At 47.5% G+C, this 24,108-nt stretch overlaps 8 protein-coding genes across 8 annotated transcripts; 6 read left to right on the forward strand and 2 right to left on the reverse strand.

The window, feature by feature from the left end:
- Positions 1-1,285: 1,285 nt before the first annotated feature.
- Positions 1,286-4,221, forward strand: GLAREA_01238 (uncharacterized protein; the record flags this gene model as incomplete). The annotated part of the gene is made up of 2 exons (XM_008088454.1): positions 1,286-2,053; positions 2,101-4,221. 2 exons carry the CDS (start codon positions 1,286-1,288, stop codon positions 4,219-4,221), a joined length of 2,889 nt encoding a protein of 962 aa, XP_008086645.1.
- A 1,345-nt stretch (positions 4,222-5,566) lies between these two features.
- Positions 5,567-7,156, reverse strand: GLAREA_01239 (ZIP Zinc transporter; the record flags this gene model as incomplete). The annotated part of the gene is made up of 6 exons (XM_008088455.1): positions 5,567-5,601; positions 5,652-6,349; positions 6,395-6,720; positions 6,770-6,885; positions 6,935-6,961; positions 7,009-7,156. 6 exons carry the CDS (start codon positions 7,154-7,156, stop codon positions 5,567-5,569), a joined length of 1,350 nt encoding a protein of 449 aa, XP_008086646.1.
- Positions 7,157-9,560: 2,404 nt separating this feature from the next.
- On the forward strand, positions 9,561-11,208 carry GLAREA_01240 (uncharacterized protein; the record flags this gene model as incomplete). Its single annotated transcript, XM_008088456.1, has 7 exons — positions 9,561-10,067; positions 10,115-10,192; positions 10,251-10,325; positions 10,374-10,458; positions 10,509-10,579; positions 10,626-10,880; positions 10,936-11,208. The coding sequence occupies 7 exons, from the start codon at positions 9,561-9,563 to the stop codon at positions 11,206-11,208; spliced, it is 1,344 nt and encodes a 447-aa protein (XP_008086647.1).
- A 1,851-nt stretch (positions 11,209-13,059) lies between these two features.
- GLAREA_01241 (uncharacterized protein) lies at positions 13,060-14,653 on the forward strand (the record flags this gene model as incomplete). Its single annotated transcript, XM_008088457.1, has 2 exons — positions 13,060-13,394; positions 13,441-14,653. 2 exons carry the CDS (start codon positions 13,060-13,062, stop codon positions 14,651-14,653), a joined length of 1,548 nt encoding a protein of 515 aa, XP_008086648.1.
- A 660-nt stretch (positions 14,654-15,313) lies between these two features.
- GLAREA_01242 (NAD(P)-binding Rossmann-fold containing protein) lies at positions 15,314-16,501 on the forward strand (the record flags this gene model as incomplete). Its single annotated transcript, XM_008088458.1, has 3 exons — positions 15,314-15,484; positions 15,541-15,963; positions 16,013-16,501. The coding sequence occupies 3 exons, from the start codon at positions 15,314-15,316 to the stop codon at positions 16,499-16,501; spliced, it is 1,083 nt and encodes a 360-aa protein (XP_008086649.1).
- Positions 16,502-17,856: 1,355 nt separating this feature from the next.
- Positions 17,857-18,695, reverse strand: GLAREA_01243 (Mediator hinge subcomplex-like protein; the record flags this gene model as incomplete). Its single annotated transcript, XM_008088459.1, has 3 exons — positions 17,857-18,144; positions 18,197-18,376; positions 18,438-18,695. 3 exons carry the CDS (start codon positions 18,693-18,695, stop codon positions 17,857-17,859), a joined length of 726 nt encoding a protein of 241 aa, XP_008086650.1.
- A 386-nt stretch (positions 18,696-19,081) lies between these two features.
- On the forward strand, positions 19,082-20,211 carry GLAREA_01244 (Acid phosphatase/Vanadium-dependent haloperoxidase; the record flags this gene model as incomplete). The annotated part of the gene is made up of 5 exons (XM_008088460.1): positions 19,082-19,162; positions 19,212-19,268; positions 19,316-19,524; positions 19,574-19,918; positions 19,977-20,211. 5 exons carry the CDS (start codon positions 19,082-19,084, stop codon positions 20,209-20,211), a joined length of 927 nt encoding a protein of 308 aa, XP_008086651.1.
- Positions 20,212-20,522: 311 nt separating this feature from the next.
- Positions 20,523-23,910, forward strand: GLAREA_01245 (uncharacterized protein; the record flags this gene model as incomplete). Its single annotated transcript, XM_008088461.1, has 4 exons — positions 20,523-20,936; positions 20,991-21,047; positions 21,101-21,157; positions 21,208-23,910. 4 exons carry the CDS (start codon positions 20,523-20,525, stop codon positions 23,908-23,910), a joined length of 3,231 nt encoding a protein of 1,076 aa, XP_008086652.1.
- Positions 23,911-24,108: the final 198 nt, after the last annotated feature.

Here is a 24,108-nt window from a genome sequence, read left to right on the forward strand (position 1 = left end):
ACGAACATCGCTAGCACGGCTGAACAAATGCACTGGGAAGGCGAAGGGGTCGAATCAGCCTTGGGAAGCCTTGAAGTCACAGCTGTGATGTCAAAACACCGAAGCCTCACAGCCCCTTCGCCAACGCATCTATAGAAACGTCCACTTCGTATATGGACGTGGCAAAGACCCTTGAAGATTCAAGGAACATTCACCAGAGAAATAAATCTCTGATTCGTCGCGTCGTACCAAGCAAGCATTCAGACATGTCATGTGCCTTCCTGTCCGGTTGCACGAGGATACATGTGTTTCAGCAGATTCATTTTTTTGTCAACATCCACGATTCTTGAATAACCTCACCACATGCACGCATGGGAAAAACCATAGCAACTTGGATCAGAACTGGATCGCTCGGAAAATACGACCGTCAACTATTGCCGTCCAAGGAGATCGTCTCACTTGGCGACACCCCTGCTCCGCCTCTTTGACAAGGGGACGGGACGTCAAGGCACGGCACCGCACGGCACGGCACCGCACCTTTAAACCTTAATATTTCCCAGAATCCTCTTCCTCATCGGCTTCCTTCGTTTCTGCAGCTTGACTTCCCGCGTTCTTCTTTCTTATTTCCTTTACAGCAACATCTGCCGAGTTGAGTCTGCCGTATATCAGCGAGTTTGTGTGAACGATCTAGAGCAACATCTCAGAGCTAGGGAATTGGGAGGACGATATACTAGAGGACGAATTAATATACAGATCCAACCAATACGCGTCTCTCTGGGAACATTGGAGGACGATACACACAGTACTCGAGACTAGAGGATGAATTAATATACCAATCCAACAAATACGTGTCTCCCAACCACATCAACCCAGACCTCAACAAGCATCTCCCTCGAAAGTCCATATCATCTCGTCCACTCGAATTCGCAAATCTCCACCATCTCCATTAAACTACTGTACATCAAACCACGCGCAGGCAAATTCAGACTTTATTGCATCTCGCACTTTCGTCGGCCACACCACCTCACCAGCCACATGGAAATTCCCAAGCAAACTTGACCAGGTTTCATCTCGCCCAGTCCAGCAAACCTCCACTTCGCGCTCCATCTGTGCCACGCAAGCATCTTGATCCAGACACCCACCTCATTACACACCAGATACACCGCCGTATCCCGTCTCCCCTTAAACGGGACTGGCACAGACAAGCACTGTTGACTCGGCGACTGGTCTGGTTCTCCCTGAATCATTCAACACGCTTATGCGCAAGAGATAATTAACTTCAATCACATTCAAGGTACCAGCCAACATGGAATCTAGTAAGTCCCCCCCAGCAACTCTAGCTGATGTTCATATCTCTATCATCTCCGATTCTCCCCCGCCATTATCTTTCGAACCTGTGCTACAGTTAGTAGAGGCAGAAAGCAGATGGCGAGCGGCAGAGGAAGCACTCAAAGGATCTCAAGGGCAAAATCTACCAGACATGCTTCAATCTCGTCGAAATTCCCGCCTGAATCGGCTTTCTATATTCCTTCCCAATTTCATGTCAAGCAAAGATTCTAAAACCGTACAAGACAAGCTACAAAAGAAGCCGCTCCCATTCCTCCCACCGACCTTTCAGGAACCAGACTACCAATCCGAACGTCAATCACAACAAGCCCCGACCAGACTTCCTCCAGTCGCCCCCGGGGCACGTCCCCAAACACCTCCCACATCGGCGAAGAAGCTTCACAAACTCGAATCACCACATCACAAGCACGTAGTTGGTCCCTCTTCTCCTGCGGCGTCACCACAGATAGAGGGCAGGAAGTTGAGAGCTGCGAGTACGCTGGCACCTGCGATACAGACAACAGATGTAGGACGCAGATCTGTATCATCGCCTTCACATGCGAGAACAGATTCGTCGGATGGAGAGGCTGGAAAGTTGTCCAAGCGTAAAAGTTGGATGCCGGGACTTGGGAAACGATCGAGAAATGCTTCGCCGGATAGTGGTGATGCGCGTGGAGCGGATGCGTGGGTGAACGCTGGCAATCATAAAATCGACTATAATTTGGGATTTCTACTCCATGGTGAGAAGGTAATTTTCTCGTTCCTGCTCTCTATGTTGTATCTAACATTTTACAGGTCCCTGAGTTATGGGACGAATCGGCCGATTTATTTGTCTACTTATTTCCAGAATCAACCGGCATTGGACCATCGTTCAAAGTTCCATCGATGATTCTTTCATCCTCTCTGATTATGATGAGCTATTTAGATCCAACTGTCGGGGCAAATAGGGGCCACAACGGCCGAGGTAGTGTGTCTGTGGAAGATGGTATGCGAGTTCTGGCTTTGCGAAATATGGGAACTCCGCCATACACACCCAAAGGAAGCACGACGGATTCTGTGTCAAGTCAATCAGTTTCCGACGGCCAGGCAGAATCTTTAACATCGCTTGAAGGAGGGCCACGAGAGATGCATCTTCGATTTCCCACTGGACTTACAACGGATGGAACGGAATTATCACCGCAAGATATCCAAGTTCTTATTGGGATTCGCAATCTGTTTGCTTTCCTCACTGGACAGCCCTTGGTGGCAACCAACAATTGTCCTAGTCTTTTCAGAATATTTGGGCGCATCGCTTCTCTACTTAAAAGATTCGAGTTTACCAATATGGACGGCTCTACATATGGCGAGTCAGTTTCAACCAGCTTCGATTTTTTTCTGGAAGAGTTGAAATTGGAAGATGTTCGAAGTAGTAGAGAGCAGACAATCGAGGGAATCATACTAGGAGAGAATATGCGATGCGCAAGATTATATACGGAAGCATTTACACATGCTATTGGGAAATATTCAGCCATGAAGGACAAAACATTATCACTCTTCGATGAAATATCACCGACGACTCGGTCAATGATGGAACGAGCATCTCTCGACCTATCCAATAGACAAGCTGCAGCAGATAACCGACTTTTAGATTTCAACTTTCCTTCCCTCTTTGCAGGATCCGCTGCCTCAACGACCTCTGCTGAATCCAAAATTGTGCGGTACGCCGCATGGAGGAACAATTTCATTTCGATGAGGAAATTCATGCTTTCCTACTTGAAAGATTTACATGGATCATGGCCACCAAAATCTAGCAGCAAAAAGAATTCTTTTGCGGTGGGTGGCCTCAATCGACTCGTGTTGAAAGCTTTATATGCAGATCTGTGCAGTTTATATGATCTGAAGGTAGATCGAAATGATCTCACTTCGAGAACCTTTGATGGCGGAGAAGAGGAGGCCGAAGCCGTGGACCCAAGTAATGCAGCATTGCGCATTCTTTTGAGCGAGTTTGACAGATCATCGCCACCTGTCAATCCACCAGTACCGTTTGATGTGCCACTGATCCCGACGATCACTACGGTCGAACCAAGGGCTAGCCAGTTATCTGCAAAGGAACAGCACAAATTGCGAACTCGATCTCTAAAGACTCACGAGACAACGTTGATGTTTGTCAAAGCTAGCAATGAGGATGCACATCGGAAAACGCCATTCTTACAGGCGTACCAGGCATTTGAGGCCAAGGAAGCAAAGAAGAAGAACTCACTTGATCTCATCGATCAGACTTACGGGCATTGGATCTTCCTATACGCCGTAATTCAATCTCTACCTCTGCTTGTGGTAGATGTAAATGATCTCCGCTACACCGAAGGAGTAGAATATTTCCTCTGCATGCCACCACCAGGAAACATGCCATGGATAGAAGACGCCCCAAAGACCGCATGGTACGGTGTCGCCGGCGGCCAACAAATGGTCTCTCTCCCAAGTCACCTCGTCGAAAATGGAGTCGAGGCAGTGTACCGTCGCTCCCACTGCTGGACCGCCGCCGACACATGGATCGGCCACGCCAACGGCGAAGCAGAAGAAGAAGCATATCTCGCCCCTCAACTCTCGCCTCTCGCACCACCACCCGGCTTCGGAAATGACTTTGGAATGCGGCCCCCGTCTCGTGGTCGCGATGGTGATACCCTAAGTCCTACCACTGGCGGCGACAGAAGTCGCAGTCGTCAATCCGCCCGCCAGAGTATCGCGCTGGGACTAGAGAGGTTGCCGATCCCGATGGGTGTCGCAGGGGGTTCGCCCGTGCTGGGGTCGCCCGGAGGCAGTAGGAGGGATAGCGCGTTGGGACGGCCGAAGACTATGGAGATGACGGGGGCGACTTTTGATGATATATTGGGGACGCAGCAGCCGGTGGAGAAGAAGGGGAAGGGGAAGAAGAAGTGAGTTTGAGGATGTGAGTGTGCGAATTGAGCGTGGGATTGAGTGAAGAGAAGAGGTGATTTGGAAAAAGTTCATTTTTGCGGGTTACGTTGGTGTTTGTTGATATCCTATTTGGCATTGGCATTTTAATAGCGTTTGTTGAGGGGTTAGCTTGGTGGTTTGATATTCAAGCGATGTGAGGGTCGAAGGAGAGTTAGAAATGCGGGGATGGGAAAGGTTGGACGATGTATTTAGGTGGCGATGTGGTTAGGTGAATAGCGGAGAGAGTAGACCTGTGAAGATAGCTGGGGTATAGGGGGATTTAATCTAATCTGAAATCTCAAGCTTGATATCCAAGTCGTCCTTCTAATTCATTTGTGTACTTTGTGGTAGGGGTAGTAAAGTAGTTGTTATTTACCTCGTGCTAGAACAGCTACCCGCGAGGTACGAAGACCTTCTCGCCTAGGCTAAGGCGCATATAACTGAATTATTCTAGGGAGTATTTTGGAGATTTGGGTGGCTAGACTAAAGTAAAGCTTGCGGAGGTAATCTCGACGGACTAGGGTTAGATAATAGTATATTATATTTATTATTAGTAAGTAGATGGGTTTTAAGGGAGATGTGGGGACGAGGTTTAGAGGTTAATAAAGGGGGGACCTAGCTAATCTAATTATTCTATTATTTATTAAAGATGTTAGAGCGTTTTATATATTCTACACTTAACTATCGTTCGAAGATAGTATATGATAGTTATTATCTAAATAAGCTAATTTAAAGAATCTATTAGATAGCGCGGTATATTTGGAAGGTACTCGCATAACACATCTAAATTCAGAGTGTTTTAGGTCATCTTCTTATTAGCTTCTCCTAATTGTTACGAGATTGCTACTTCCTGTCCTCACGAAATACGATCTATACCTCCTGCCCTAGCTAAGAAAACATCTGGAAGTGTTTAAAGAGCGAGTTTATAGTATAAAAAAGCCAGGAATGCCGCGATATATGTTTAAAATAGCGTAATTTTCTTGTCTACTGGGAGGAAGACAGATGTTGTTGATAAGTTTTCGTTATAAGGGAGAGCCAGCGTCATGTGACATTTAGATTGCTGACTTAGACAAGAGGTGAAGAGATAGGGGAGGGAGTAGCTAGTGTGAATTCCGCCGATGTATCTCATTATCCCGTACTAATATTACATTGAGGCAGCTGCAGCTTATACGCAAGAGCCTGTTATCTTGCGACCCCTTTTCATCAACCACTGATTCGTTGGCTTTTAAATGAGCGTTACTTGCTCCCTGCCCCCATATGTGTATATTCCCGACACACATGTGTATGTATGATTATTTCGTATGCTCGTCAGAGCCGACGTGATGTCCTAAGCAAAAGCACCAACAACACTCATACCCGCAGCTAGACAGAGTTAGTATTGAACGTGCAAGACGATTGTTAGGAGAACTCACCACCCATAAGCACAAAACAAAACGCCCTAATCTTCATCCACTTCGTCATCTGATCCTGCGCCTCCTCGCTCAAAAAGTCCTCGGCAAGCAAATCAACAGTCGCAGCATAGATAAGCAACCCACTCGAGATCGCGTTGAACACACCGACCATAATCAAGGCGAAAGCACTCGCAGGATCATAAACACCGCGGGTTAACAGTCCGATGACTTGGCCAATTGGACAGGTAAGTCCGAAAGCACAGACGAGGACCCAAGGCCTAATTGCACGTTTCGGATACGGGATGGCAGCGATACGGGAGCCGAGACCGAGACCCTCGAAGAACTGGTGGAAGAGAATGGCAATGAGGAGGATGAGGAAACCGTCGTTGGTGATGGAGATGGTCATGCCGACGAAGATACTGTGGAAGAGGATACCACCTTCGAGGAGGGTGATGTTCATTGACATTTTCTTGAATGTGGCGGCGTCCATTTGGGGTTCGTCGGTAGTTTCTCTGTAGACGACTGGAGGTGGTGGTGCAGGCATGGCGACGGCTGTGGCGGTTTGGGCAACTGAGGCGATGGCAGATTTGAGTTCTTCACGTTGTCGGACGTATCGTGCGAAGAAGGCTTGAAACCATGGTGGCATTTCAGCTTGGTCGACACCACCGTAGCTTCCAGGTCGGGATTCTTCATCGTATTCATCGACTTCGAATGCGTTGCTATATATGTTAATTGTGGTCGGCATGTCTGAAGAACCAACGTACTTTTGGAAAGGATCTTTATGATCTACAGGAAATCCGTTCGAATCCCACTGTGCTGATCTTGGTGGTCTTTGAGGTGCATAGTTGACTGGGGCTGAGATAGCAACACCAATTCCACCAACTCCGTGAGGAGCTCCCTGTGCAGCGAGCCCTTGACCTGTTGGACCACCATGAGAATGTCCACCTGTCTTTCCTTTGAGATAAAGTTCGATGACGAAGAGCGCGAAGAGTGCAGCCATCATGATGACACCAGGCATGGGTGGGTAGTTCTTGATGAAGAGATCGGGGAGACATGGATCGCTGAGGGAATAAAACGCCGTAGGAAGAAGCTGATCTGATATAAGCAGTGTTTAGGATTGAGTAAAAGGAATGGCTTACATGTACGAATGCTGTAGCAATCAAGACTCCAGTACCAAAATGCTTGCAAAAGAAGAATATCTTTGGTGGAATCTTCATCCATGTGACACGTTTCGCGACCACAGGAAATCCACATCCTGTTGAAATTAGCGATGTCGAAGAGTGCTTTCAGAAATAAGTACATACCTCCGATACTGAAAGCAAAAACCATGACTGGATAGATTAGCAATGAAGGCGTCAAAGTTGTCAATTCTGCTTACAGACAGCCGCGATATGTAGAGGCAAGTCATAATCCTCTGGATTATTATTTTCACCACTTCCACATTTTGGCTTCGTATCAATCACTGCCGCTACCACCGCATCCGTCACATTCGCCGCCACCGTTCCGTTCAAAACAGTTCCACTCATTATGAAAAGAAAGTAAAGAAATGAGCCTGCTCAATTTCTATTCTAAAAAGAAAGAAAGAAGAAAGAAAAAGAAGCAAAGCCCAGCTTTGAAATGATAATGGAAGAAAAGAATAGAAGGATAGAGTAACAGGACTTAAGAATGGGGAGAGCGCCACATATAAGAGCGTTTGATAAACGCTTGTCATGTTATGATCTGCTCGCCATGGAATATGATACTGGTCAACCTTGTCGTCCTAAGCTTGGCCATATAAAACAAGAGAAACACATATGGGCTGACTGAATATGTTTCTTGAGATCCTAGTTGAGACGGAAGACATTTGAGTTTCTGGTTGGGGTAGCAATAGGCAAGACCTGCTTCATGACCATGCAATTCCCGAAATCGGTGCAACAATTGACGAACATACGTAACAGAGACAAACAACACCACCGCATTATTGACCTTCGTGATCATCCTCATGAAGAGTCGTAGAGTGGGGCTGATGAGGCTCGGAAAGTCTGCAGTCCGGAGTCTCGAGATGGGGATTAGAATTGATCTTAAAAAGTCGAATGACAAGTATATCACATACTGCAAAGAAGAAGAGACACCACCAGTCTTTCTCGATAATAAATTGAGACGGACTTTAATATTATCCTCCTTTTCTCGCCATAGTATACAATATCAAGCAGATGTGACTCATGTGATGTTGACAAAAAATCAGCCTTAAACAGAACAATAGAGTAGTGAGCATATCACTGCCGGGAGAATGCCGAGAACCGAAAGGGGGAAAGCTCGCCCCCCCCCCCCCCCCCCCCAACCTTGGCTTCTGGGGATCAGACGCCTAACGAAAATGTCCCCAGTCCCCAAAGGCTTGGTCGACGAAGCATTTGGCGTCGAGGGCCTAGCGTCTCGGTACGAAATACAAGACATGAGACAAGCAAGCGAATAACTGACTTGGCAAGGAATTATCTGAGCGTGTGTAATATGAAACACCCCACGATGTGGTACGTGTTGACTTGGAGTTTAAGTCTTAAACGGACTTGTCTCTGAATGAAGCTTATATCTAACGCGAGAGAATTGGCGCTGTATTAAATGTGGAGATGGAGAAACACAGCATTGATACTCATGTGAGCCGAAGCCCAACTAATCGTTGTCCACAGTTTCCTCGCTAGAGGGCACGAGTGAAGATCGGGCAGCACAATGAATCAATTGTGAAGGGAATCTGTCAATGTGGCCCTTTTGTTAGGCTAAAGTTTCAGATGGGAGCCAAAACGAGGCAAAAAGAGAGAAAATGGAATATACCAGAGGCTTTGAGAACAGTACACTTGGGTCGAGCCCATGGAATAAATGCAGATCAAAAAGCAAAATGTAACTCAAAGCGGTAGATGTGGGACACGAGTCCTGCTAAAAAGAGAGAATCCGTGTTTGAATGTATCAAACATATTTTCTACAGAGCAAACACTTAGATGCTTAGTACCAATAGGAACACTGCCGCCATTGTATCAAACAGACACCGATTGAGGTACGGACGGCACAGTAAAGACCCGAAAGTACCAATGTAGACAGCGGCGGCCAAAGACTGTGTCCAAAGCTTCTAGACGTTCGGGAGATTCAAGCGCTGGTATTGTGGCACGAGTAGATCATCTTCTGTTCTTGGACTGAATTGAGTCTGAAGTCTGGGGTTTTGATGTTGGTGATGTGATGAAGTTGAGTTGAGACGTTGGATTTGACAGCTTGGCTAATGCGGGAGCTTGGCGTCTGTCGGGGAATAACTCTAAGCGAGCGCTTGTCGACCAATCAGAACGTCAATCTTAGCTCGACACGGTCATGCATGTTCTTCTCCTGCACCATCCCTTGTTGTCCCCATGAATCGCGAGTATCACGAAACATCTCTTCCTGGAGCTTTTGCTGATCTTTGACTGCCGAGCCCTAACGGCACCGAGCACTACACTGCGCCAAGAACGTCAACAACGTAGAAATTCCAAATGCTGTTGTCGTGATGGGATGGCACATCCCAAGGTTGTTTTGCTGGGGATCTGATGCACCAGCTTGGACCCCAAGACTTCCCCTTGCGGCCATTTGATCACTTGCGACTAGATGATCAATGGACCCAAACACCTCCTGCCATAGCAGAGACGGTCGTCATGTCTGGAAGCGCTGCTAGCGTTCAACAGCCACTTGATTTTGAGGGGAGGGTCTCTATAAGTATTTTCTGGGGAATCTTTTTGAATTTGCATTAATTCTGAGCATCTCGCTGGTCATCCTACCCGGCCCAATATCTTCCAGCTTTATATCAAATTTTTGCATCTTCAGAAACACGGCATCTCAGGTCGTTGAACTTCCGGGCGAAATCTCCCTTGCAATACATCGTCGCCAATTCTTGTCATCCGAAAGGATCAAAACTCTTGGCCAATGCCAGAATCAACAATGGCAACACAAGGCGGCAACAACATTTTGGCTGGGCCAACATCAGACGATATACACCAGCTATCTACTCCCAACACAGAGACAATCTCTGCTGGAAGTCCTGCGCCACAGTCCCGAAGTGTAATCGATGAAGAATTGGCAATATCACGTTCGGCTACAGCTTCCACCCATCATCACAACATTTCAGACGATCCATATGCGCTGCGAGGGTACAAACGAGATGACGAATCGAATGACTCTTCACAGCCAACCACCTCAAATCTTACTAGACGTAAAGGCAAGAAGGTGAAAAGGTACTACAACAGACAGAACGCTCTCATTGATGCGTATCTCGGAAGTCATGACGAAGAACAGCTTGAGGTTGAGGACACCCTCAAAAATGGAGGCAAAGTCAAATTCGCAGTCAACGCGAGTTTTGTTGTTAATTTCTTCTTGTTTATCATTCAAATGTATGCAGCCATATCGACAGGCTCGCTGTCTCTGTTTGCGACTGCCGCAGATGCATTCGTATGTAAACCCCTTTCAATAGGAGGCGCCGCTAACAATATCTGCAGATGGATCTTGTAAGCTCCATCGTCATGTTGATCACATCTCGACTCGCGGCAAAGCCAAATATTCAGAAGTTTCCTGTCGTGAGTATCGTCTGTTCTCGTTTAACACTTCGCATTTTTGCTAAGCACTTTTTACTAGGGTCGGAAAAGAGTTGAAACTGTGGGAATCATTTTGTTCTGTGCACTGATGACTACGGTGTCCATACAGTTGATTGTAAGCTTTCACCATCACTTAGCCTGTACATACTAACGGGTTGGTTAGATTGAGTCCGTCAGATCTCTTGTAAGGGGACCCTCAGATGCCGAGGAATTGCACATTATCCCAATTGTTTTTGTATCTGTGGCTAGTAAGTATTAATGATTTCACATACGTAGTTCAACAGCTAATCAAACATAGTATTTTCCAAGGGTACACTATTCGTCTATTGTTTTATCCTCCGACGTTATCCTGCAGCCCGAATTTTCATGGTAATTATCAACTTCTTTCATAAAAACATTGGCTAACTTGAAGCAGATTGATCATCGTAACGACATTGCCGTCAACCTTTTCGGTCTCATAATGTCCATCGTTGGAACAAGATTCGCGAAAGTCTGGTTCCTCGATCCCACTGGTGCTATATGTATTGCTGTCTTGATTCTCTACTCGTGGTCATCGACTGCATTCGAGCATATGTGGTATCTGGTAGGAAAGTCCGCACCCAGGGAGTTTCTCAACAAGCTGGTCTACGTTTCGGTAACCCACGATAAGAGAATTCAGAAGATAGAAACCGTAAGTTATTTCAATCTTACAAATCATATTTATAGGAGGACTAACGGAAGTCTAGGCTCGTGCATATCATGCGGGAGACAAGTTTTACGTCGAAGTAGACATCATCATGTCCCAGGCGGAGACTTTGAAAGTCACTCATGATGTATCGCAAACTCTTCAGCGGAAACTTGAAGGTCTTTCGGATGTCGAGCGAGCCTTTGTGCATGTCGATTACGAGGACTCGCATGACATCGCGACAGAACACAAGGCATTATACGAAGTGAAGGTTGCCGAGACAAAAGTTCCAATTGCAGAGCGAATCAAGAACAAGTTCAAGCGGGATTCTTGAAATGGAGACACTAATCATCCATAAATTCTGGAATATAACGGCGTATTCAACTAATCGAGTTGCATCAACATGATTATCTAGTCATCTCGTTCCGCGGTGAGCGAACGCTATTTGCTGCGAGGACAGCCTTTGGGTGGGGAATGGATTCTTAACTGAGGCGATTCTCCTGCTCATTTTAGTGTCTTAACTCATCTGGGCAGTCTGCAATCAATGACTGATAATGGCCAAGGCGCTGAAACGTGGTAGACTGCAAGTCACAGTTCTTTAAAGGCCGAACTGAAGCGAAACTTGTGCGCCAAGATGATTTATCATGTTGTAAGTGCACCAAATCGCCGAGGAGATCGCCGACCAGATACTCCCTCCGGCGTTACACAGCGTTTGCGGAGTCATGCAACAGTATGGCACGAATCTCAAATATCCATTTCCACTCAGCAGGTTATCGCTTGGTCAGTCAATGACATTAGAGTTAATAAGTTCGAAACAGTTTCATCCTCCAAGTAGAATCAAATAGCTTTCACGAATCAGTAATCAGCAGAGTTTCAGTCGCGATTCTCACCACACCATGTCAGACTGAATGATCGCGCTTCCGGTATACCAATGGCCAACTTAGGTCAAATCTTAGGACAATCGCGTCTAACATTCCATGTCACCACGTTTTTCAGCTTGTGGAAAAGAGACCCCCAAAGGGGGATCTACAATGAAACTGCCGATCCACGTCAAATTACACCCACCAATTCGACGATGAACGCATGTATTCGCTGAACATCAGTTGAAGGATTCGATTCCCGGCTTCCCACGCGGTCTTGTTCGAAACGTGAAAACATGCAGTTTCCATGTAATATACACGTTGATCTACCAAATCAGACGATCTTTGGGTCGCTCATACCCGATTGAGCAGGTTTAACAGCATCTCGAATCCTTCGGCAATCAATCATCACTTCAACACAAATTCTAATCAACATGTCTTCACAGCAATTCTCCGGAATCTGTTTGCTGCTGCATTTCGGCGATGTCCTTCAGCGGCCAGACCTGCAGTATTATATTTCGTATCGCGATGTGTGAGTGGGGAAGTAATTACACAAAAACAGCAATTAAGCCCGTGCCGAGGCTTGAAGCGGCTTTCACCCCCTTTTCTGCAGCTTTTCATCGGACGAAGTTCTCTTCTTGATAGCTTTAATTTGCGATGTTTCCAGAACAGGGTTACAATCCTTTTCTGAACGGTCTTTGCGCCATACAAATCCCCGCCAACCACGGTTGCTCCACGTGCGATGCTGTTTGTCGATGGATTGCTTGCATCCGCACGGGCGTTTGGTTTGGATCTTCTTTATTGCGTTTGTCAGTTTTGTTGATCTGTTGGTTGATTAATTTATTCTGATTCCTGCTGCAATTACTGATTTGCTCTGTTGGTTGAATCCTTTGCTCTTGTAATGCCAATCACATGTCTCGTCTCTCGTACACTGCGTCCACCTGCTATCTCTCGGGATAAGATGAGCGGTTGAATCCACGTCTCTATCTTCATCACGCGTTCTCGCGGCACAGCGCGCAATTACATGATGATTCTGCTTCTGCTCTCCAACCGTGACGATGGAGGGGGCCAGTGGCGTAGAAACCTCAAGCGAACATTCGCTCAAGATGGCGATGGGCGAACTGTCCAATTGCAGTCCCCCCAGCGCATGCCGAAGTCCTCAACTTCGGGGGTATTTGCTTACAGGAGGAGATTGTCTGTGCGATCCGGGGGTGAGCAGTGCGCTGAACATGCTGAGTTGGGTTGGTTCATAAGTCTCTCTGTACCCGCTCCCCATTTTTGCTCACTTTCGCGACCGTTCCTCTCGCGCCAGTCCAGTCGCAACTATGACAACGACACATCCGGCTGTGGTCAACAATGGAATTACGACAAGCTGGATACCGTTCACGACTGCTGGCGTGTCGGTTTCCCCTGCGGCATGCTCGTCGGAAATCTATCGTGTGCCTGGAAGTCAGGATATAATGGCCTTTGATCCTTTTTATGCGAAGAATATCCAGAGCGGATTGAAATGTTTGCCAGCGGAGGTCACGCAGTCTTGGGCGCAGGGAACGACGGAGGGTGTCACGACGAGTTTGGGTGGATTTGCATGTCCTTCATTATATACAAAAGCGGCTACGGCGAGCATTGATAAAATCAGTACAATCGTCGCCTGCTGTCCATCGTGAGTAAATCAGCGCATGAAATAGTGAGATTTCTAACATTTAAAGATTATACAATTATCGAGCCGACAATAAATGCATTTCAATCGCTCCAGCGGGTGCAACAATCGTTATAAAAAGCTTATCAGGAACTTTGGCAGGAAGACAAGCGCCTGACACGGCGTCTAACGATGGAGGAATTACAGTTACCGGATTTTTAGTATCAGGATATAGTTTCGCAGACGACGTTACGGCCACCCCAACAGGCTCCTCATCAACCTCCTCCTCCCTCCCAACAGTTCAAAGCACAACCACACCCATCGCCCTCCTACCAACCTCCACCGCCCCCCTCGCAACCTCCAGCACCTCCCCATCCCCCTCCTCCACGCCCCTCACCCCCACCAAATCCTCCGGCCTCAGCGTCGGCGCCAAAGTAGGCATCACCATCTCCGTCGTCTTCACCATCATCATCCTCGCCGTCTCCATCGCCTGCCTGCACATCCGGCGCCGCCACAAACGAGAAGCACAATCAAGAATCGAAGCAGGCGTCCTCGAAATCTCACGCGAACCACGGCAGATAAAAAACAACCAGAAAACATATTACCCAGACATGGACGGTTTGCAAGCCGTCGTCTCACCCGAAGCGCTCGCGCAAAGGGCGAGAGAGACGGAAGCAGCGAGGAAAACGAATAGAGAGACGGTGAACGGACATCCTGGGACGAAAGTCGTGTTTCTCGAGACAGGTCCGCATGAGATGGAAGTCACGAGCGTGAGGAAATACGAGATGGACGCCGGAGATGTACGGCGCTCGCGGGAAACTCGTAGTCGCGAACCTGAAATCCCAACGTCGCCGGTCTCGGAAATCGGACCGGAGCGTACGGAGAGCATAACCTCTGATTTCCTGCTCGGGCATGGGCGCGCGAATAGTATATCCTCGCAACGACACGGCCGCACGAATAGTATCACGCCTGTGTCGAGGGATACGAGTATCGGGCGTAATACGCCTGATTTGAGGACGAGGGGTGTGAGTATTAGTCGGAATACTAGTTTGGGGGATGTACGGAATCCGGGGGATGTGAGGAGTAATAGTTTGGCGGGGAATTTTGCGGATAGGAATAATAGTGTTGGGGATTTAAGAGGTAGAGGGACGCCGGATTTATTAGGGCGACAGACGCCTAGTTTATTGGGGAGGGAGAGGGATGTGAGGTTGGATGTTCCGGGGGGGTGTATTAGTCCGATGTCGACTGCTGAGAGGAGCTTTCTGGATTTAGATGATGAGTAGGTGGGATAATATTAATTTTATGAAATCATCGTGGTGTTTGCTTGCGTGAATGTGTGGTGAGGTGTTAGAGGGGTGGTGGTGGGAGGTAAGAAGTTGGTATAGACGCTGTGTTTTTTTGGTGTTAGGTGTTTGGGTTAGTTGGAAATGAGTTTACGGGTTTGTTTTTGTGCGTTTGTTTTATGTGGATGTACTAATGAATATAGGTTAGTGATGAAACCATTGTCTTTAGACTCAGCATGGATATTGTATCTCAATATTACGCTAGACTCGCTCTTTCCAATTATCCTAGTTAGCTGTATATACAACTCTACCTCCAAAAGTTCTCGTATCAACTATTCCATACCTGTAAGCTTAAAATTACCAAGCCTTTACCTCTATCAAAAGCTCGAGATAAAACATTCTCTAATACAAGTAGATATAAACTATTAGTCTTCGCACCAATGGCGCAAGACATTGATTAATTAATTTATAAGCATACTAGTATAAGAAGATCGTCTCCCGGTGGGTGCCGGTGGGATCCGCGGCTATCAACAACCGGTTCCGCAGTTCAGAATGTGGAAACTCTCAACTATGAAGAGGAGGTGTATAAAGCGAAAATAGTCTGCCCCTATTTTTCTTACCGACGAAGTCAATACAGCGGCAAATTGTTAAGGGAGAGCCATGACCATCACGCATGAAGCTCGTTGGGTCCTAGACTCGGCACAAAAAGGCATTTCGTCTCTCCACTACGAGGAGTCGACTGGTGTCATAGATCCTCCTTTAGGTGCAGAGGATGTGCTTGTAGAAATCCACGCCGTATCGCTTAACTATCGCGATATAGCTATTGCAAAAGTAAGCCGTCATCGCTCCTCGAGTCCTCTTGTTTTTTTCATACTGAAAAACTGCAGGGCACATCAAATGCAATCACCCTTCCAATACCGCCAGGAGGAATAATCCCAGCCTCCGACGGCGCCGGCACCGTCCTCTCTATCGGCTCAGCCGTCGCTGCATCTGCTCCCGAATTCAAGACCGGAACAAAGGTCATCACGCACATGGTTCCCTACCTAGCGGACGCTCAAATGCCGGGATTTGCAGACATCGCCGCAGGGTTAGGGCAAGGCATCAACGGCACTCTATGTCGGCGGGGGGTGTTTCATTATAGCTCTTTAGTGCCTTTCGCAGGGAAACTAACTTTCGAAGAAGCGGCTACGCTCACGTGTTCCGGACTCACGGCTTGGAATGCTGTGATGGGGTTTCCTGGGAGGGAAGTGAAGAAGGGTGATTGGGTTTTGGTGCAGGGGACTGGGGGTGTGAGTTTGGCTGCTTTGCAGGTAAGGAACTAGTCTTATCGGGTAGGATACTTATGGATTGATGAGATAGATCGCTGTTTCGGCGGGCGCAAATGTGATTGCTACGACGAGTTCAGATGCTAAAATGGAAAGATTACTCGCCTTGGGAGCAAGTCACGCTCTGAACTATAAAACGGAGCCGAACTGGGGGGTTGAAGCGAAGAAACTCACGCCAGATGCTCGAGGCGTGGATCACGTCGTGGATGTTGGAGGAACGGGAACGCTTCCTCAGTCTCTTGAGGCGGTTCGTGAACAAGGTCTGATTACGGTCGCGGGCGGAGTGGCGGGGTATGGTGAGGGGGGACCAGCGGCGATGAGTGCGTTGTTTAGACTTTGTGTATTCAGAGGAGTGCTGCTTGGATCGCGGGATATGTTGAGAGATGCTGTGACATGGTTTGAGGAAAAGGGTATAAAACCTGCGTTGGATGATGTGGTGTTTGAGTTGGAAGATGCTGTGAAGGGGTTTGAGAGGTTGGAACGGCAGGAGCATTTCTCGAAGGTTGTTGTCAAAATTAGGTAGGTGGATGATGATGGTTATTATTAACTGGAGATTTTAACAAAGTCTTATACTGAGTTGCTTAGCTCACCTCTTGTCAACGCGTTTCTTAGCAGAGGAACTCTCTCTACCGATCTCGCTATACTATAAAGTATTCACTAAGTACTAAAAAAACACTATAGTAATAATATAGTAATATATTTCTCTATAAATAATTAAGTACTCTAAAAATAGCATAGAATTAATCTAAACTTACTATTTAAATAACATTAGACGACATTTACTTATTCTCTTTTTAGATTTAACTACTTAACATAACTCTCGAAGTTAAACTGTACATCATGCCCCACATAACAAGCATCCCACCCGTCACTCAAGCGTCTCCACATTCACGGTACGTACCGTCGTCTACGTACTTCTTTCTCCTAACCAATCACAGCCATCCGCTTTGGGACTAATTCAGGTTTTTGAAACATGAGCTGGACTTTATAACTACATCACCAAACTTCAGATTCTGTTCATCTACGACATTAAAACTATACAAAACCAGAAAGAAGGCAACGTTGAACGGGTAAGTCATTTCCGTTCTTATTCGACTGAAAGCGGTCAGGTATTTGATATGTATAGAAAGCTAACGCATAATTGTAGCTTCACAACCTTACGAACCTCGTACACTACAACCCATCAAAACAACCCTCACAGCAAAATGGCAACCTCCGTCCACCAAACACCAGTAAACGCAAACAAACCAGGCTCAAGCGCCGCATCAACCATCTCCTCAATCGTTAAGCCAGAAACGGGGAAGACGAAGTGTTTGGAATGTGATGGGTACGAGTGTTGTTGTATTCCAATTCCTTGTGTTGTGATGTGAGCTGTGGATGGGCCGGAGAAATGGAAAGGGGGGTGGGAGGGGAGAGAGAGGGGAGAGGGAATGGGTGCTACGATACTGCGATGATGCTGAGAAGTGGATTTGGGATGGATGTCGTGGTGGGGAATGGGTTTTTGGGGTGATTTAGGAAAAGGAAGGGAGAGGGTTGAGGGATTTGATGGCGTTTGGTGGTCGGTACATGGTTGAGTGATTCAGTGGGCATGGGATGGATATGATATACGATGATTTACGCGCAGGCTGGATTTTATTCGCAATTGGACAGAGGACTTTTGATGTGTATAGAAATGAAGTTGAAATATTTCTGTGACCCTTGGAAGGAAGCTCAGTGCTTCGAACGGTATCGTGGTAAAACTTCCCATGACTAGTCACCGGAAGGCGGGTTTGCCTCAAAAACGCGGATTTCGATATTTTGTATCCCAAATATCCCCGGGTATCATCGCACCAAATGTCCATCCATTTTCCCATGCCCAATACGCCATAAGATCGCACCCTAAGCAAACTCCCTATCCAACTCCTCCCAAACATCCCACCCCTCCTCCCTTACCTCCTCCCCACCCTCCACAACCTCCTCACCCATCTTCACCTTCCCCAACCCCTCCAAAATAACCTCCACCTTCTCCTTCCCTTCCCTAATCCCCCTAGTCTCAGCCCTCGACCGCTCCAACTGCTCCTCCATCATCAGAATCAACGACTCCCGCGCCTGATGCGGTCGATACCCATTAATAATATGATGGAAATTGATAAACAACGTTCTTAGATCCTTGATTTTCTCATCATACTACCCAACACATTAGAATGGAATACAAGAGGATAAGAGGGGAGGGCATTACTTGTTCTGGGTTATGGCTTAAGATCCCTAGGAGTTCTAGGAAGTTTAGTAAGAGGGATTTCGCGATCCGTTTTAGGACGAGTGCGCGATCGCTGTATTTCCCGCTATGCGAGGGCGTGCTAGGGGGCGTGTAGAGGTTTTCGATACCCATTTCTTCGAGGGAGGGGAGTGGGTTTTTGAGCTGTCAGATACATTAGTACACCTTTCTCACTACCTTCCTAATAGCTAAGGCCTTCGCATACATTATACAAATCTCCAAAGGACCTATAAATCCCATCTGCCGGCTCTTCTGGTGGTTGCAGATACCGCAGCTCCGGTGGAAGGTCTAGGATTCGTGCTGGTAACGAAGCCGCTGGATCTGCTTTCTTTGATGCTTCCCCCGATTGTGCGACGCGTAATTCGGATATGCGAGTGAGATTCTCCTCTGTGAATTCTTTCCAGAATGGTGGGGGAGATGGAAATGTCGCTGTGAGTCGCGGTTCTGGTTGTGGTTCGTCCATGATGGGCGTTTGCGCAATTGGCAGGGGAATTTCGATTTCGACGGGCGATGGGGTTTATGAATACTCGTGAAGCTGCAGCCGACTGCCACGAGGTAATTGAGGTCGCGATCGTTCTTCGATATGGTCTGCGAATTTATTTTTGAAGCTCCAAGTCCCAGCCCGAGGTTGACGTCGTGAATGCTACGCTGGCTCGCGCGAGGCTGAGCCAGCCAAGTGTCGCGTGCGGATCCCCAACTACGTCAAGAAACACCTTACCTATCCAACAACCATCTAAATTCCTTTTTTCTACACATCTGCCACCAGGTTGATGCCCTTCCAAAGTGTCGCTCCTAAGCCTTTTTCCGTGCTTCAGGCATGAAAGGACGGTAAAACGGTTTCTTCGAAAAATGGTTCGGAATGCTCGAACACCGGGCGAGGGACGCGCTGCGCAATCGGGCTGGATTGGGTCTGTTGCGAGGTTTTGGGAGGTATGTGGTGGGATAACTTGAGGAGGGTATTGTGCTGATGGGTGCATAGAAGACATATGCGCCTGATTATGTTGGGTTGATTATTTTGGTGTCGGCGTATATGCTTGTAAGAGTGTCCATATCCTCGAGATATCTGTCTAATGCGCAATGTAGTTGGAGTTCATTGTGGAACCTTTTCATCGATTATTCTTTACCAATAATATCAATATTCAATATCCGCATGCCGAGAAGGAGAGGGTGACGCCGGGTTGGAATATCGTTTATGCTGGGGGAATACCATTGATTATATTAATATTCACTCTCGCGCTCACGAGAGCTGGACTGCATAAGTCTCACGTAACGATACTTGGGCTTTTTATTAGGTGGGACTTCCGAGTTGCATCTGAAAATCGTCAAGCTAATTATGTCTAGTTTGATTCTGACTTCATTCATTACTGATGTAATCAAGAATGCGGTTGGGAGACCTCGCCCTGATTTAATCTCACGATGCAAACCTGCTGCAGGAACACCAAAGGACGTTCTTGTGGATATAACTGTTTGTACAGAGACGAATCATCATACATTACATGATGGGTGGCGAAGCTTTCCATCTGGACATAGCTCCTTTGCCTTTGCTGGCTTGGGCTACTTGTCATTATTCTTCTTTGGACAAATGCATGTTTTGCGACCAAGGACTGATCTTGGGAGGGCGATGCTTGCTATAGCTCCATTACTAGTCGCAGCTTTGATTGCTATAAGTCGCTGTGAAGACTACCGGTATGTTCTGTCTTTCGATACTCACACCTTTAGTTACGGAAGCTAAATTATTCCTCAGTCACGACGTTTACGATGTCACATGTGGATCCATCCTCGGGTTCAGCATCGCCTACTTTTCTTATCGTCGATATTTCCCTCGATTGCGTTCAGCAAAATGTGATGAACCATTTCCATCGCGGGAGACGGTATTCAATGAAGGGTTTGGAAAAATCAAGGATGATGAGGAAACCGCCAGAGGAGGAGCTAGGGATTTTGCTTTGAGCGACGACGAGGAGGACGACGAAGAACGCTAGGTAATATGATTTCTTGGAGGGGTGTGTCTGCCTGTTTGAGCAATTGCATTTTTTACTATACCCCGGTGTGAAATTGTAAAATCAGGATTTTCTCTTTGTCCAGATTCGGCTATTGATTTATTGCTGTTTTCGGACATTATATTCCTTGATCGTTTGGTGCTATCAGAGATTCCACTTCTTTGTTCAAAGCCCAAGGTACATTTTTCCTTTGTCAATCTGATTAACAACTCGATATGCCGAGAAAATTAACTTCATATCTTTCATATTCGATTTCAAAGTAGAATTCGCTCAAACGAGTGGTATGTGCTAAGATGGAACGACGCTCCAAACCACTCTCATCTTCCAATACATCATCTCAACCCCGAAAATTTCGCAATCCATCCCCCCTCCCCAACGATGGCCTAAGGGTCAAACCAGACCATTCAGATGCCGAAGTTCTCGTCGACACCCGCCCCTTCTACGCCAAAAAACGCTTCTGGTTCAACCTCCTCCTCTTCGCCTTTCTCTTCTACACCTACCTCGGCCAATGGCTCATCGGCACCTACTACTATCAAGCCCATTACATCGGCGCCGCACTCGGCGATGCCGCGCTTGAGACGGCGTGTGCGGGGGTTAAGAAGGTGAAGAATCCGTGGAGGAATCTGAGTAGGAGGGATTGGTATCGTTTGCAGAGTTGTTTGGGGAATGAGGATGGGTGGGAGAGACAGGGGGATTTGATGGGGTTGGTGAGTGTGATTTGGGTGATTTGAGATGAATGGATGGGTGCTGATTGTTTGTAGGTTAAGAAGGGGTTTAGGTGGGTGTGGTGGGCGGTAAATCCTCTGGGGCCGGTGCCGGTATGTATAGAGTGTGTCTACTAAAGAAATCGAAATCCTAACTTGGCTGATAGACATTCCTTGGAGCTGGGTTTGGTCTGTACTGGGTCATTTCTGGGGGTTATGATAAGGTGAGCTCATTGCTACACTATTGCAGCTGTCATTTGTTAATTGATAACAGATGATTGCGAAACTACACCAGCTACCCGGCCGCACTCTCGCTCAAGTAACACCCTCTTCAATGCCCATATTCGCTGGACTCATGCTTCTATTCATCCCTCTTCGCATAATTGCAATCCTTTTAGTACTTGGATGCATCTTTGGCCCTGGCTTATACTCCTGGAACCGAGCAAGAGGAAGACAAGCCACCGTGGACGGTGAAATTGCTGCTGCCATCCAACCTAGTCTGCACAAAACTCGGATAGCTGTAAGCTATCTTCCACGACTGAAGATAATTCTCACATATGCTGGGGACATGATATCGTCAATCTTCTTTCACAACAAATGCCACCACATTCAGAATTGCTCTTGCGATAGAACCGACATAAAAGATTTAGAGAGCGAATTGGAGGGTCGAAAAGCGAAGGTCCAAATTCTAGAGGGAAGATTACGCCAAATCCAAGAGCAAAACAACAAGTTGCAAGAAACAGTGGCGAGTTCCAACTTCCGGAGACCCAGTCGGGTCTCAGAGAATGGAGGACCAGCAATCTGGTGGAATAGAGAAGACAAGAGACCTGTCGCTCAATCATCAGGCTTGCCACAAAGCCCTGCAAGCACCGCTTTCGGCCAGGATCGTTCGCTTGTTGAGGCCTTGCGAAAGGCGCTCACGGAGTCTGATATCGAGAAAAGAGCGCAGGAAACTAGATATGAAGCAAGAGTACGAAACTTAAAGGCACAATTGGAGTATGCTACTGGGGAAGGCAATGTCGCTCTTTTCAAAGACGAGGTTGATTCGCTAAAATCACAACTCCGTCTCAAGCAGAAGGACTTGAACCTCGCGCAACGAAACGCGGCTCAAGCACTTCAACAACTAGAGTTTGAGAGAGAGGGAACTTCGCTTTCTTGCAGGAACGAGGCACGGTGTCAGTTGTTGATTCAGAAGCTCGAAGGGGAAAGACAACTGTTGTTTGAGCAACACGCCGCAAACGATATTATGGTACAGCAAGCAGCTCTTGAGTTTGGGAAATCTGAAGCAGAAGCCAAGCGTTACACTCTTCGAACGTATTTGCAAGAGATCACTCAAGCTATGGTTCAACAGATCGCAGCTGGTGGGCTTGGCAAAGTCAAGAATCAACCCGCCTTCAAAGGTATTCTCAACAACATGGATAAAACCCGTATCCGGGAACTCGAAGCATACAAGAATCGGTTGGAAGACGAGGTACATCGTCTTGGCGGCAACGTTCAGATAATGAGACTTGGTCTTGATCCGAAACGACCTAAACCATTTCATGATCTCACTTACGATGCGTTTTCCTCGGGAGCTTTCAAAGTATACAGCGACTTGTGTGTTGGGGCTAAGACACTCACCGATATCTTTATCTCTTCAGGTACGCCATTGATAGAATGGAATCATGATCCTCCACGGACAGATGCCAGCAATCGACGTTTTATCGAGTGTATAGATCTCCTCGACCATCGACCAATCCTCGCATTGAACCCCAAATTCGATCAATATGAGATTCTGGTGCAGAGTCTGGTTCGTGCGGAGATATCACGTCTGTTTAACCGTGTGATAGATCTCAAGAGAGTCATTACCAGATATCCAGCCGAGAACACAGCACTCTATCGAGATCGAGTCCTAAATCCACTTGCCGTGGTTGGGAGCCTCTCTCGCACTGCCGTGCTCTATCTGGATGATATTCGAGTTCTAGAAAAACGCTACACCAACATCGAAGACTCCATGCTCGCAGCCCGAGCAGCTCGTCGCTACAAAATCTGGCGAGCAATGCAAGAAGCAATCGAATGTCTAATCAAAGCTATCGAGTCCTTCAACGCCTTCCCCCCAGCCTGGCGAGAAGAGCGCGACCGCCCACCACCCAGCTTCGACCCCACCAAAACCTTCGAAGACCTCGTCGCGCGCCTCGTCAAATTCGAAATCAACTCCCTCGAAGACCGCATGCTCCAACTCGTCACCTTCATGGAATCCGAACGTCTCCCGGGCACCACAAACGGCCAACCGCGTCTCGCAGGCTCCCCATCGTATCAAGCAAACTGGGACGCCCTCTACACAGCCAAACTCTACGCCCTCCTCTGCCGCGACCACTGGTACACAGAATGCTACCCCAGCGCGCCCTCCAAGATAAAACTCCCGCTCGATCACCCCCCCTTATTGCACGCTCTCCGCCGCGAGAAGGGAGACGTGCTAGTCACAGTTCCCAACCCCTTCCCCTGGAAACTCTCAGGCGGGGCCCTAAGACCGGTAACGGTTGTTGACGCTGGCGCAGAAGGTCTTCACAAAACTGCTATCCTCGAAGATAACGTACCAAGCGTGAAATGGTCTCTCCCCTCCCCCACCGACGACGAAGCGCCATCCTCCGTCATGGCAGATTACGCCACCGAGCGGAGGTACTACGACAAACACTACGCGTGCGTCGCGCAACTCCGGACGTTTATCGACGCGAGTGAGGTGAGAAGGGATCACGGCCCCCCGCTGTGGAGGACGAATGATGTGAGCATGGGGCTGATGCAGGCGAAGAAGGGGTGGTTGTGGAGGGAGTGTGTCGATTTGGAGGTTTTTATGCATGCTAATGGGTTGGTTGTGCCCGGGTGGCCGCATGAGGGGGGTGGGATGGTGCCGGGGAAGGGGTTTGGAGGGGAGGGAGGGTGGACGGGGGGGAAGGTTGTTGGGAGTTGGGAGGGGGAGGGGGATGAGGAGATGGTTTAGGGGTGGTTATGGTTGTGACTTTGATTTAAGGGTTTGGTTTGTGTTCTATTTTTGTGTTTGTATTGTTATTAATGGTGGAGGTCTGTCATTTCTAGTCACCCAATGCTGAATTTCAACTTTTTTCTAAAATCGATCACAAAGCTTCCCAACCTTCGACTATCCAGTGTCAAGCGTTTCTCATCTTGTTCGTTTGCGGCA

The sequence above is a fragment of the Glarea lozoyensis genome (genome assembly GCF_000409485.1).
Source record: "Glarea lozoyensis ATCC 20868 chromosome Unknown GLAREA7, whole genome shotgun sequence".
NCBI lineage: Eukaryota > Fungi > Ascomycota > Leotiomycetes > Helotiales > Helotiaceae > Glarea > Glarea lozoyensis.